At 45.1% G+C, this 12,327-nt stretch overlaps 1 protein-coding gene across 1 annotated transcript in view; it reads left to right on the plus strand.

The window, feature by feature from the left end:
* Positions 1-2,183: 2,183 nt before the first annotated feature.
* Positions 2,184-12,327, plus strand: part of LOC121306111 (voltage-dependent calcium channel gamma-2 subunit) — a 42,166-nt gene continuing 32,022 nt past the window's right edge. Inside the window, exon 1 of the mRNA XM_041237825.1 lies at positions 2,184-4,186. Within this exon, the coding sequence (XP_041093759.1) occupies positions 3,976-4,186 (211 nt within the window). The 5' untranslated portion in view covers positions 2,184-3,975. The remainder of the gene's footprint in view (positions 4,187-12,327) is intronic.

Genomic DNA, 12,327 nt, shown 5'->3' on the forward strand with positions numbered 1-12,327 from the left:
CAGTCCTTGAAGCCCTGCTAGATTAGTCTGGTCTCTCTTCGTAGCTCAGTCCTTGAAGCCCTGCTAGATTAGTCTGGTCTCTCTTTGTAGCTCAGTCCTTGAAGCCCTGCTAGATTAGTCTGGTCTCTCTTCGTAGCTCAGTCCTTGAAGCCCTGCTAGATTAGTCTGGTCTCTCTTCGTAGCTCAGTCCTTGAAGCCCTGCTAGATTAGTCTGGTCTCTCTTCGTAGCTCAGTCCTTGAAGCCCTGCTAGATTAGTCTGCTCTCTCTTCGTAGCTCAGTCCTTGAAGCCCTGCTAGATTAGTCTGGTCTCTCTTTGTAGCTCAGTCCTTGAAGCCCTGCTAGATTAGTCTGGTCTCTCTTCATAGCCCAGTCCTTGAAGCCCTGCTAGATTAGTCTGGTCTCTCTTCATAGCTCAGTCCTTGAAGCCCTGCTAGATTAGTCTGGTCTCTCTTCGTAGCTCAGTCCTTGAAGCCCTGCTAGATTAGTCTGGTCTCTCTTTGTAGCTCAGTCCTTGAAGCCCTGCTAGATTAGTCTGGTCTCTCTTTGTAGCTCAGTCCTTGAAGCCCTGCTAGATTAGTCTGGTCTCTCTTCGTAGCTCAGTCCTTGAAGCCCTGCTAGATTAGTCTGCTCTCTCTTTGTAGCTCAGTCCTTGAAGCCCTGCTTGATTAGCCAGCTTGCTCTTCGCTGGACTCTCTCGTCTCTTTGGTGCGTTGGTCAGCAGATTAGGACACAGTAAGTGCAATCTCGCCAGCGCATTATCCAACCTCATCGGATTTGTACTCCACACTTCTGGTGGTACACGGTTTTTTCTAAGAGAGCTGTAAACATTAGTTCAAACAGTACTTTGAAAAATGAGAATAAACTGGTCATGAAATAGATTTTTAATCAAACGCTGCTTCACAAAAGATTCGATATCATTGGTTTAGAAACAGAGAACATTTTAAAAAAAGCAGTAATTTGGTGAAGAGCTCATAGCATTGCCTTTTATTCACACAGTGTTGTTCACGAGGCAGTGCAAAGGAACCCTTCCAGATATTACAGCAACAATAATACTAACCAACAAGAACATTGAACAACTCCGGAAGAGAGGTCTTTTACAAAATAGGCTGTATTGTTAAACTAAAAGCAAAATTATTATTATTATTATTATTATTATTATTATTATTATTATTATTATTATTATTATTATTATTATATACTTAATATTATATTTAATAACAACAACAACAGCGATGCTACTCCTACTAAAAACTGTCTTTTTGTTAAATATAGTTAGTCTACCAATAATAATAAATAATAATAATAATATAATAATATAATAATAATAATAATAATAATAATAACACTATGTAACACAATTTTTGTTCTTGGCTAGTAAGGGTTATTTCCTAATTGCTTATGCCTCAAAAGTATAGAAACTGGCTATTATTCCCCACAAACTTTGCTTTTGTGACCAGGACAGTGATATTTCTAAATATCACTATTTCCAATGAGAAAACGGGCAAATGTGTGTCTTTCCGTTCACATAAAGTCTGAAAAAAACAACATATGAATCCAAATTAACATGTATTTATAAAAGTAATACAAAATGACTACAAAAGATTTAGAAGTGAGTAGTTTTTCAAGATTTACGATTATACTGTAAATACAAATAAATGCACCCGACCCAGGGACATTTTATTGACAAAATCTAGCCAGAGAACCAGCTAATTTGTGTGTGTGTGTGTGTGTGTGTGTGTGTGTGTGTGTGTGTGTGTGTGTGTGTGTGTGTGTGTGTGTGTGTGTGTGTGTGTGTGTGTGTGTGTGTGTGTGTGTGTGTGTGTGTGTGTGTGTGTGTGTGTGTGTGTGTGTGTGTGTGTGTGTGTGTGTGTGTGTGTTAGAACCTAGTAGTCTAATTGTGATGCGCGGGGCCTGCATTGGGAGCGCTGGGCACGTAATGCAGGAATGGATGGAGGAGGAGGAGAGAGAGAGAGAGAGAGAGATGGGGGGGAGGGAGGGACGGGGGGGGGGGGGGGGGGGCGATCTGGCTACGCCTTTCTCTCAACTCAGCTAGCCAAAGGGAGCTATCATTCTAGCCCCGGGATCAGGGCTGAAGAAGAAAAGGAGAGTTAAGGGAGAGATTTATAGAAAGCGTGTGAGTGTGAGAGGAGAGACAGAGCGAGCAAGAGAGAGAGAGAGAGAGAGAGAGAGAGAGAGAGAGAGAGAGAGAGAGAGAGAGACAAAGGAGGACCAAAGCAAGAAGAGAGGAAGGAGGACCCTCTGAAAAAAATAAATCTAGCGTCGCTTTCTGAGTCTTCTTGATGGATCGTCCAAGAAGGGCGCTAGACCTTCCGCAAGCCCCCCTTCACCCTTCCGCCAGAAAATAACACACGAACAACAGAAAAGGACGTTTTTATACTTAAAAAAACACCTCATAAAATAGCGAGGGACGCGAGAGGGGGAGCCGTGTTCTCGGTGTTGGTTCAGCGCTACGGTTGGAGCTGTCCTTCAGCACCACAGGCGGACCAGCGCTGGAGGGTCCTGCTAATTCATCCCAGCGCTGCTTCTCTTAACCCGGGGAGTCGGGGGGGGGGGGCTTCCAGACCGGAGCAGGGATGCGAGATCATTAAAAAAAAAAATACCAGGAAAACGGAATCTTAAAAAAAGGCTATTTTTTTTTTTTTTTTAAACGAAAATCGGATAAATGTTGACAGAGGCTGGTTTATTGGTCAGCGCCAGAGAATCCAACGGCTTGGAAATGTAGCGGCGGCGAAAGAATCCGATTCAACCGGGAGGCGAAACAAATACACGTATGGAGAAATAATTTAAAAAAAAATCATACATGAATATGTTTATATAAAAGCTCTTTTTTCTTAAATACAAACGCGAGCATTTGGTTCTGAAGTGGAGAGGCGGCGGGGAGAGGGCGAAGAACAGAAAATGCACCCCTTAAAAACGACATGGAATTAAAAACGACGTCTTTTATCATTACACCCCTGCAGCGAGCGCCGCCAGATACCCGGGTCCTTTTACTAGCGGAGAAACACCGCACAGGAGATATTACCAACCCTCGTGTAAAGGCAGCCCCGCACTGAAGAAGCCGAGTCTGGGGTGGCATGCGTCGCCGCTTCGCTAACACATCGACACGGATTCAGGACCCCCGCTCGCCCCGGACGCTGTGATTCGGCTCAGTGTGTGTCTTTTCTTCCGAGGGGGGAAAGAGACGGACAGACTGGGTTTAATGGCGCAAGGCGAACAGCTGTGCAAGCGAATTGGTTTCAGCGCCGCGCACTCCGCCTCAGCCCGGTCTCCCCGAGAATCGCTCTGTCGCGGAGGATCCCCCCGATTAAATGTCGAGTGATGACAGGCTGGCCGCCGCTGCTCCCTCGCCCCGCTTTCACGGCTGCCTCCTGGTTCTCTTGTGCCGCTTTGATTTCCCCGTGGAAACCATCACCGGTCTAGCCCTTACATATGGAAACTGGGGACCAGAATTTTAGAAAAAAGGGTTAACGGCTGTTTTCAACTTTGTTTCTTTTTGTGTTTCTTGTTTTACGTTTTTTTTAGGGGAAGGTGATCCCCGTTTCTCCTCTCCCCGCCCCACTCACCCCTTCCTGATAGGTAGCTAGACCGGCAGGGAGATCGATAGCTAGACAGACAGATTCATAGGTAGGTGTAGATTGCATGTTTTTTTTTGTTTTGTTTTTTTCCAAAAGGATTACAAAAGAATTCTGGACCCTCCTCCCACCGCCATTTGAGTTGATTTCTTAATTAATTGACTAATTCCTTAATTATTTGCTTTGCTAATTAATTGGTTTATTTGTTAATTATCATTTGCAGCGTTAGGGTCAAGAACAGGCAGCTTTCAGCCCTTCCTCCCTCCCTCCTTCCTCCCGTTAATTGATCTTCTTCATATATATATATTTTTTAAATCTTCAAATATTTATTTCCTTTATGTAAAACGCAAAGGGGGTCCCCCCTTCCTGGAATGCGGGAACATGGGTCTGTTTGACCGCGGTGTCCAGATGCTCTTGACCACGGTGGGCGCTTTTGCAGCCTTCAGCCTCATGACTATAGCGGTGGGCACCGACTACTGGCTGTACTCGCGAGGGGTTTGCAAAACCAAAAGCGTGAGCGAGAACGAGACCAGCAAGAAGAACGAAGAGGTCATGACTCACTCGGGCTTGTGGAGAACGTGCTGTCTAGAAGGTATTTCCATTTTGAATTTCTGTGGCACACACACATTGCACCCCCCCCCCCCCCCCCCCACATCGAACCACAGCAGACTCTATAGCAGCCATTGCCAAATATAACCATTCGTGAACGTGCTCTTGCCTCATGAGGCACCCTGCTGTAGTGTGTATGTCTCCTTATGCGCCTGTCATTGAGTTGCTGTGGGCAGCAATGTCGTTTTTGGTTGTGCAAATGCAAGACTAGTATAATTTCAACAACAGATTTTTTTTTTTATCAAGGAGCGGCCTTCTACATGCACTGCAAAGCCGCGTGCAGTTCTGGGCTGACGTCATTCTGAGGGGTGTCTGTGACCAAGGACCCCCGAATTCGTGTCACTTGTTTCCTGTAAGAAATGAGGGGCCGCGTTTATCGGCGGTCACCCCGTTACACCATCAGCGCGCTGCACGGAAATGCTCCTGGTGCATACAAAATTAAATATTTGGTGACAATGCGAAACGAATCCTGCACGGCCATAGACCTCTTACAGCCTCCGCCCCTTCCCCCCCCCTCTGCCGCGTCTCTCCATCCAAAACACCTTACCCTCCCCCCTCCCCCGTTCCTCCGTGCGACTCCAGCGTTGCCTCGATCTATTCCAGTGTGTTGATTGCAATCCCAGCTCGCTGTGGGACAGGTTGGTGCTGCATTGATACCGAGGTACGGGGCAGACAGAATATATACCCAGGGCTGGTACGCGAGCATGTGCAACACATGTGCAACACCTCGTTTCTATTCAATAACGCGCTGACGGCTCGAACGTCAGCCCGGTCTCACATTCATAGGGGGGGGGGGGGGGGGGGGGGGGGGGGGGCTGTAGCAAGGGAGAATGGGATGTACATGTAAACTATACACGCACAGCCCAGTGCGATATCACTGAGAGCCATAGATGCATAGTCACAGTAACAAGTCCAGGTCTGTGACTGTGCACTGACCGTGCGTTCAAACATTTGCACTACCCACCATGGTTGCGCCGCGTCAAAGGTCACGCGGCGCGCGTGGGGGGGGGGGGGGGGGTGGGGGGGGGGGTGGGGGGGCGGTATTAGAAATCGAGTCCTGGAGCGGGTTTGTTCCAAGCAGTCATTTGTGAATTAGTTTGCGGTAGCAGTGACGTAGCCAGCATGATGAACGCGATAACGCGTGCCTACCGTCTACCGGGCACGGGATCCCGAAGCATTGCAACAGAAAGGCCTTCAGCGAGGCCGTGTTTGAAACAGATCTGAGAAAAGGCAACGTGCTCTACTCGGTTGAACTGTAAAGCAATGCGAATATTCCCAGCACCGTTTAGAAGCACGTCCCCATTGATCAACTGTTTCAGGAGTTTTTCATTTTTGATTAAACTGTTAAAAAAAAGACCTTTTTTTTCTACAAGAGCAATACAATGCAATCTTATAAAACCCAGCTTATCTCTGTTCTCCTTGAAGATCTGGGGAAAACACAATGGGGGGGGGGGGGCGGATACTTTTTTAAAGGCCAGTTTCTTAAAGCAGACTATTAACAGATTGTGTGACATTACAAGCAGCACGGTCCCGTCTCAGCAAGGCTATCAATTCAACACTGGATTACAACGTGTATTAATAATAATAATAATAATAATAATAATAATAATAATAATAATAATAATAATAATAATAATAATAATAATAGTAATATCTGTAGTGGAGCAGAGAGTGGCTCTCGTCAGATCTGCAGCAATCCCTTTATTAAGGTTTATCAGTGTAAAGGTTTAGCCTAAGCGCGTATTACAGCACAATGGGACAGAAATACGCATTAGAACAGGGGAGAGCGGGTCTGTGCTGTAAATGAATCGCATCGCTTGTGCTGCTGCGCTCTGCAGGTGCACGTTTGCATTGAGTGTACTCAAGAAGCACTTTCTATGAGATGATCCAACATAGAGGTTTGAATAGAGACTGAGGGTTTGAATAGAGACTGAGGGTTTGAATAGAGACTGAGGGTTTGAATAGAGACTGAGGGTTTGAATAGAGACTGAGGGTTTGAATAGAGACTGAGGGTTTGAATAGAGACTGAGGGTTTGAATACAGACTGAGGGTTTGAATAGAGACTGAGGGTTTGAATAGAGACTGAGGGTTTGAATATGGACTGAGGGTTTGAATAGAGACTGAGGGTTTGAATATGGACTGAGGGTTTGAATATGGACTGAGGGTTTGAATAGAGACTGAGGGTTTGAATATGGACTGAGGGTTTGAATATGGACTGAGGGTTTGAATATGGACTGAGGGTTTGAATATGGACTGAGGGTTTGAATATGGACTGAGGGTTTGAATATGGACTGAGGGTTTGAATATGGACTGAGGGTTTAAATATGGACTGAGGGTTTGAATATGGACTGAGGGTTTAAATATGGACTGAGGGTTTGAATATGGACTGAGGGTTTGAATAGAGACTGAGGGTTTGAATACGGACTGAGGGTTTGAATATGGACTGAGGGTTTGAATATGGACTGAGTTTTTGAATATGGACTGAGCTTTTGAACAGACTGAGGGTTTGATTGGCTTTCCCACTTGCTTGATTTCTCTTCTCGGTTTCCAGCAATTAAACAACTGCTATTATTCTGAGGCAAAAATCCTGTTGATTTTACAAAGCCAGAACCAAACGTCTAATTCACAGAACTCGAGTTCTCCTGAGAGCTCACTAGACGTTTTCTTTTTTTCATTTTGCAACCTTAGTTTCTGCAAAACCTTAGTTTAGCACAACACAGTGATGCACAGAACAGGGTGGACGCTGGCTAACATAAAGCAGGAAATCTATAGAGTGGTCAATACTGGTGCCTGGTACATTCATTGGCCAATCTATGAGCCAATTAGTGGCAAGTTCCCACCAAACCAGTAAAGCATATAAACCCACTTCGCAAACTCAGTCCTGCCCTCCTTTCGATTTACCACCTCCCCCCCACCCAGCACCACCTCCTGGCCAGCCTCGTCCGGTGAGGGGGGGGGGGGGTATGCGATGCTCCTCTGCCTGATGTGTTTCTGTTCACTAGGGTGAATGCGTCTCACAGATTGAATGTTTTTGGAACTGTGTAAGATCATGCAATTAAGATTAATTAACGCAAGCTTGCCCTGCCTGACTCACAGGTAAAGCTAGTAAGGCGTTGTGAAGCCATGGCTTGGCACGTCAGCAGGGAGCATTCTCTAAGCACAGCAGAAGCACGGTGTCGTTTCTATTGGGGTTATCGGGGGTCGGCAGGACACAAAAGGCACCCCGATCTGGAGGGAAACTCAAAGCACAGAATCTCTTTAAAAAAAAACGTTCCCTCGTTTCAGATCGTTTACTTGACCTGATGGGCTCTTCCACGCATTTCTAACTCTGTGTGTAAAAAGGCTATTCTGTTCTAATCCTGTTTTACTCGGCCTCCACTGATGCCCTCGTGTTCTTCTCTTGGTGCTAAATCTGAAATAGGGTCTCGCGTTCTTTTTAGCTATTTTAAAGACCTCAATCAATCCCCTATTTTTTCCAGGCTGTAGAGATTTTGTTGTTTGAACCTGTCCTCATAGCTCCTGGGTACCTTCTCCAGTGCAGTGGCTTGTGTTTTGTAGTATTCTAGGCTGCCTCTAACTAGAGCACTCTTCAATATAGAACTAAAGCTGGAATCTCGCACTGTCTATCCGAGCAGCAATCTGAGAATATAAACGCGCACATCATAAACGTAAAAGAGTTTCAAAAGTTCAAACTTCAGCAGCTCGAATATGTTTCGCCCTTTCTGGGGCTCATCAGTACAGTGCAGCTGTGTTTTCACTGCAGAAAGACTCAGGAAGACTCAGCTTTTGAAACGCTGGGACTGTAGAAGCCGTCAGGCAACTTTCACGCGATTTGATTGGCTCTTGTAATGCTATATAAAATATACTGCTTTTATTCACCCTAACTTGAAAGCTATATATATAAATGCTGTTAGCATTGAGATATTCCTGCACTGAGCGCGTTTTACAGGGGTTTGTAAAGGCAGGGGGGAAACATTTGTATAGAACCACAGGGACACTATAAAGATCTGCTTCGTTAACCATATAGAGATCAAACTGCAAAGGATTATAATGGATTCAAGATAAAACCAGAATTTCCAACAGAACTATAATAGAACGCATGGATGCGGGCTCTCCACCGTGCGCTTTATTTCTTTATTTCTCTCTTTAAAAAAAAAAAAAAAAATTAAAACCTATTTTACTTTGAACTTCTGATATTGCGCCAGGTAACCTTCCGCGGAGGAAAATAGTCCCTAACATAATTAGAATAGAAACACAACATTCACGTAGAGAAAAACCTTATTATTATTAAAAATATTACTATTATTAACATTATTGTTACTTGGTTAATATATTTATTTATTGGGGTCTTGCTCTTATTTTATCTGGCCAGTGGTTGAATAGTCCGTGCATTACTGAGACTCGAAACTTGCTGTGGGGGGCGGGGCTTCGTTCAAGCAGGCAGGGAGCGGATTGGCTGGTGCGGAAAGAACTGAAACAGGATTGACAGTTTGCTGGTTTTGCGGGAGGGTGTTGTTTGGATCCAGGTGATGACAGCAGTGTGGACCGATCGTGTCTTCTCTGTGGATCTGCTGTCCTCTAGCTGCGAATCATTACAGTGTCCTCCCGTCACAGGAGCGGTCTCCCTTCTCTCTAGACCAGAAAACTGACTAATTGAAAAACGTGCCGTTTCTGAAATGCTGCTGTTATGGTTTGCGGTAGACTTTTGTAAAATAATTGCGTGATTTCTTTGATGAGCTGCTTTATCTAAACGGTGTTCATTTAGTTTGGGTTTTATTCTAGTTCTGTTTCAAAAATATTGACATTTGAACCAAAACCCTGGATTCAACCTTCCTATAAACAGCAATTCAAAAACCCAAAAAGGACATTTGGACCAGAAGAAGAAATCCGGTCGAACTGTAGGAACCTGTAAAAAAAAAGAAAAGAAAAAAAAACATATAACGAAATTTAACGAAAATCCTCTGGCGTGCGTGGCTGACGGGAGTTGTAGTTTTCCTGTGCATTTCTGCGGATTGAAAACGCCTGTCAGCGCGTAGCAGGCGGACTCGTATTCCCAGAAGACACTGCGCGGCCGTGTGCCCGTTGCGTTGCTGGGAATCTGTTGGGTTTTTTCCCCCCCTCTGTTAGTGTTTGCTGGGGGTCGTGTCTGTGTTATCTTAGCCTTTCCCCGGCAGTATTTCTCCACTCTCTGTCCGCCTGCGCGGTATATCATTATTTAGCTGGTTGTCTGTTTATGTTTGACAGCTTTATTTAGAAATAAACGCCTGCAAAGCGCGTTAGTGACGTGGGCTTGACCCCTCGATGCCGGGTCAGTGTGGTACACGAACCCCTTTTTTTAAACAAACAGTTCCGTTTATTTGAATCAACTACGACAGGGCTCCTGATTGCTTTTCTCCGTTGGCTAGAGGAGCAAAATGCATTAGAAAATGCGGTACAACCCGCTGAGACCGCGCTTCTAATGTCTTGCATTGCCGGCCCGCGTCACTGGATCCGCTGATGCAGATCAGGGCTGCCGGGTCCGCGCTTTCCCCGCGGGATTTGGGCTACTTTACAAACACAGCCGCGGGGAATAGGAAGGAGCCGCGGGTTGATAGTGTAATTAGATTGGCGGCACAGCTTTAAAAAGATGTTTTCGTGTTTTGCAATATTGTTTGGGATCCAGCGCCAGTTGTCCCTTCAGAGCTTCCGTAGGGAATTTGTTCATAGTGACGTGTGGATGGGCTGGACTGGGGCTTGTAGTTTTTATCAAATTTATACCAGATATCTTTTCTTACAAAAGCTTTTGATTGGTTTTTTTTTTTTTCATGCACAGGCCCGCGTGTTAATAATAAGCTTGCTTTCAGTTCAAACAAGTAATTGGGCTGTTTTGGGGCTATTTGTAAGTGATTTGGGGTTATAAACTCTGCAGAAATCTGGCAACCTTGCTGTAGATATAACTTGTTGCAATCCTAGCTCATATTGTGTTATTATTTGCATTTACTGTAAACTACACTGTATTTAAACATCTTGCATTGCAACCCTCTGTACAGCGCTGCCTTCTAACACCTGCAAATCGCCTTGGATAAAGACGTCTGCCAAATAAATACATTAATATTGAAGTAATACGAACAGGGTTGTCGGTCCGACTGCAATAATACGATTCTGCTGCTGCTGCTGCTTGTGGGGTGGGGTGGGGTGGGGTGGGGTGGGGTGGGGGGGAGGTTAAGGGGACCTCAAGCCCCCTGCCTTTGTTCTACCTCCCCATTTTTTCATGGCATTGATAAGAAATGGGAAAACACGTTTTGAAATATTGTACTGTCAGTTCAAGAAAGCAAGCAAGCAAACCCCTTCCCTATCTCCTGTCCTCTCTCCTCCCTCCCCCTCTCTCTCTCTCTCTCTCTCTCCCTTTCCCTCCTCCCACACACACACACTGCTTACAGAGCTCATGGCTTCACTGGGAGTGGTGCTTGGACATGCTCTGAATTACAGAGCGAGAGAGAGGAGAGAGAGTGCTAGCGCTCCAACAATTTGACGCATTCTAACTGCAATCGCTGGCCTTTTTACACGAAGGAACGGTCTGTCTGCTCTGCAGAGAAGCACTACACTGAATACTGCATGCTCTCTCTCGCTCTCTGTCTCTCTCCTCTGTATCTCTCTCTCTGTCTCTCTCCTCTCTCTGCCCTCTCTCTGTCTGTCTCCTCTGCATCTCTCTCTGTCTCTCTCCTCTCATCTCTCTCTCTCTCTGTCTCTCTCTCTCTGTCTCTCTCTTCTGTCTCTCTCTCTCTCTCTCCTCTCTCTCTCTCTCTCTCTCTCTCTCTCTCTCTCTCTCTCTGTCTCTCTCCTCTCTCTGCCCTCTCTCTGTCTCTCTCCTCTGTATCTCTCTCTCTGTCTCTCTCCTCTCTCTGCCTTCTCTCTGTCTCTCTCCTCTGTATCTCTCTCTCCTCTGCATCTCTCTCTCTCTCCTCTCTCTGCCATCTCTCTGTCTCTCTCCTCTCTCTGCCTTCTCTCTGTCTCTCTCCTCTGTATCTGTTTCTCTATCTCCTCTCCTCTGTATCTCTCTCTGTCTCTCTCCTCTGTCTCTGCCCTCTCTCTGTCTCCTCTCTGTCTGTATCTCTCTCTGTCTCTCTCCTCTCTCTCCCTCTCTCTCTCTCTGTCTGTTTCTCCTCCTCTGTTTCTGTCTCTCCTCTATCTCTATCTGCTCTCTGTCTCCCCCCCCCCCCCCCGAGAGACTAGAGAGGGTCAGAGAGCTATCTTTTAGAGGAAGAAAAGAGATCTCTGAGCTGCTCGTAGCGAGTATGAGAGAGGCAGACAAAGCTATCATCCATTACGTAGAGGAGAGGAGAATAGCTACAGAGACGTTAGACGACGGAGACAGAGAGAGAGAGCAGTTAAGATGAGGAAAGGTCCTCAATATCATACATGTATAGAGAAATGAGAATATTGTTTTCCTGTGAAGGAGTGTCTTATCGTTAGTGAAATGAGAAGATTGAGAGAGAGAGTGAAGGAGTGTCTTATCGTTAGAGAAATGAGAATATTGTTTTCCTGTGAAGGAGTGTCTTATCGTTAGTGAAATGAGAATATTGTTTTCCTGTGAAGGAGTGTCTTATCGTTAGTGAAATGAGAATATTGTTTTCCTGTGAAGGAGTGTCTTATCGTTAGTGAAATGAGAATATTGTTTTCCTGTGAAGGAGTGTCTTATCGTTAGTGAAATGAGAATATTGTTTTCCTGTGAAGGAGTGTCTTATCGTTAGTGAAATGAGAATATTGTTTTCCTGTGAAGGAGTGTCTTATCGTTAGTGAAATGAGAATATTGTTTTCCTGTGAAGGAGTGTCTTATCGTTAGTGAAATGAGAATATTGTTTTCCTGTGAAGGAGTGTCTTATCGTTAGTGAAATGAGAATATTGTTTTCCTGTGAAGGAGTGTCTTATCGTTAGTGAAATGAGAATATTGTTTTCCTGTGAAGGAGTGTCTTATCGTTAGTGAAATGAGAATATTGTTTTCCTGTGAAGGAGTGTCTTATCGTTAGTGAAATGAGAATATTGTTTTCCTGTGAAGGAGTGTCTTATCGTTAGTGAAATGAGAATATTGTTTTCCTGTGAAGGAGTGTCTTATCGTTAGTGAAATGAGAATATTGTTTTCCTGTG

This window comes from Polyodon spathula, chromosome 46, assembly GCF_017654505.1.
Source record: "Polyodon spathula isolate WHYD16114869_AA chromosome 46, ASM1765450v1, whole genome shotgun sequence".
Lineage (NCBI taxonomy): Eukaryota > Metazoa > Chordata > Actinopteri > Acipenseriformes > Polyodontidae > Polyodon > Polyodon spathula.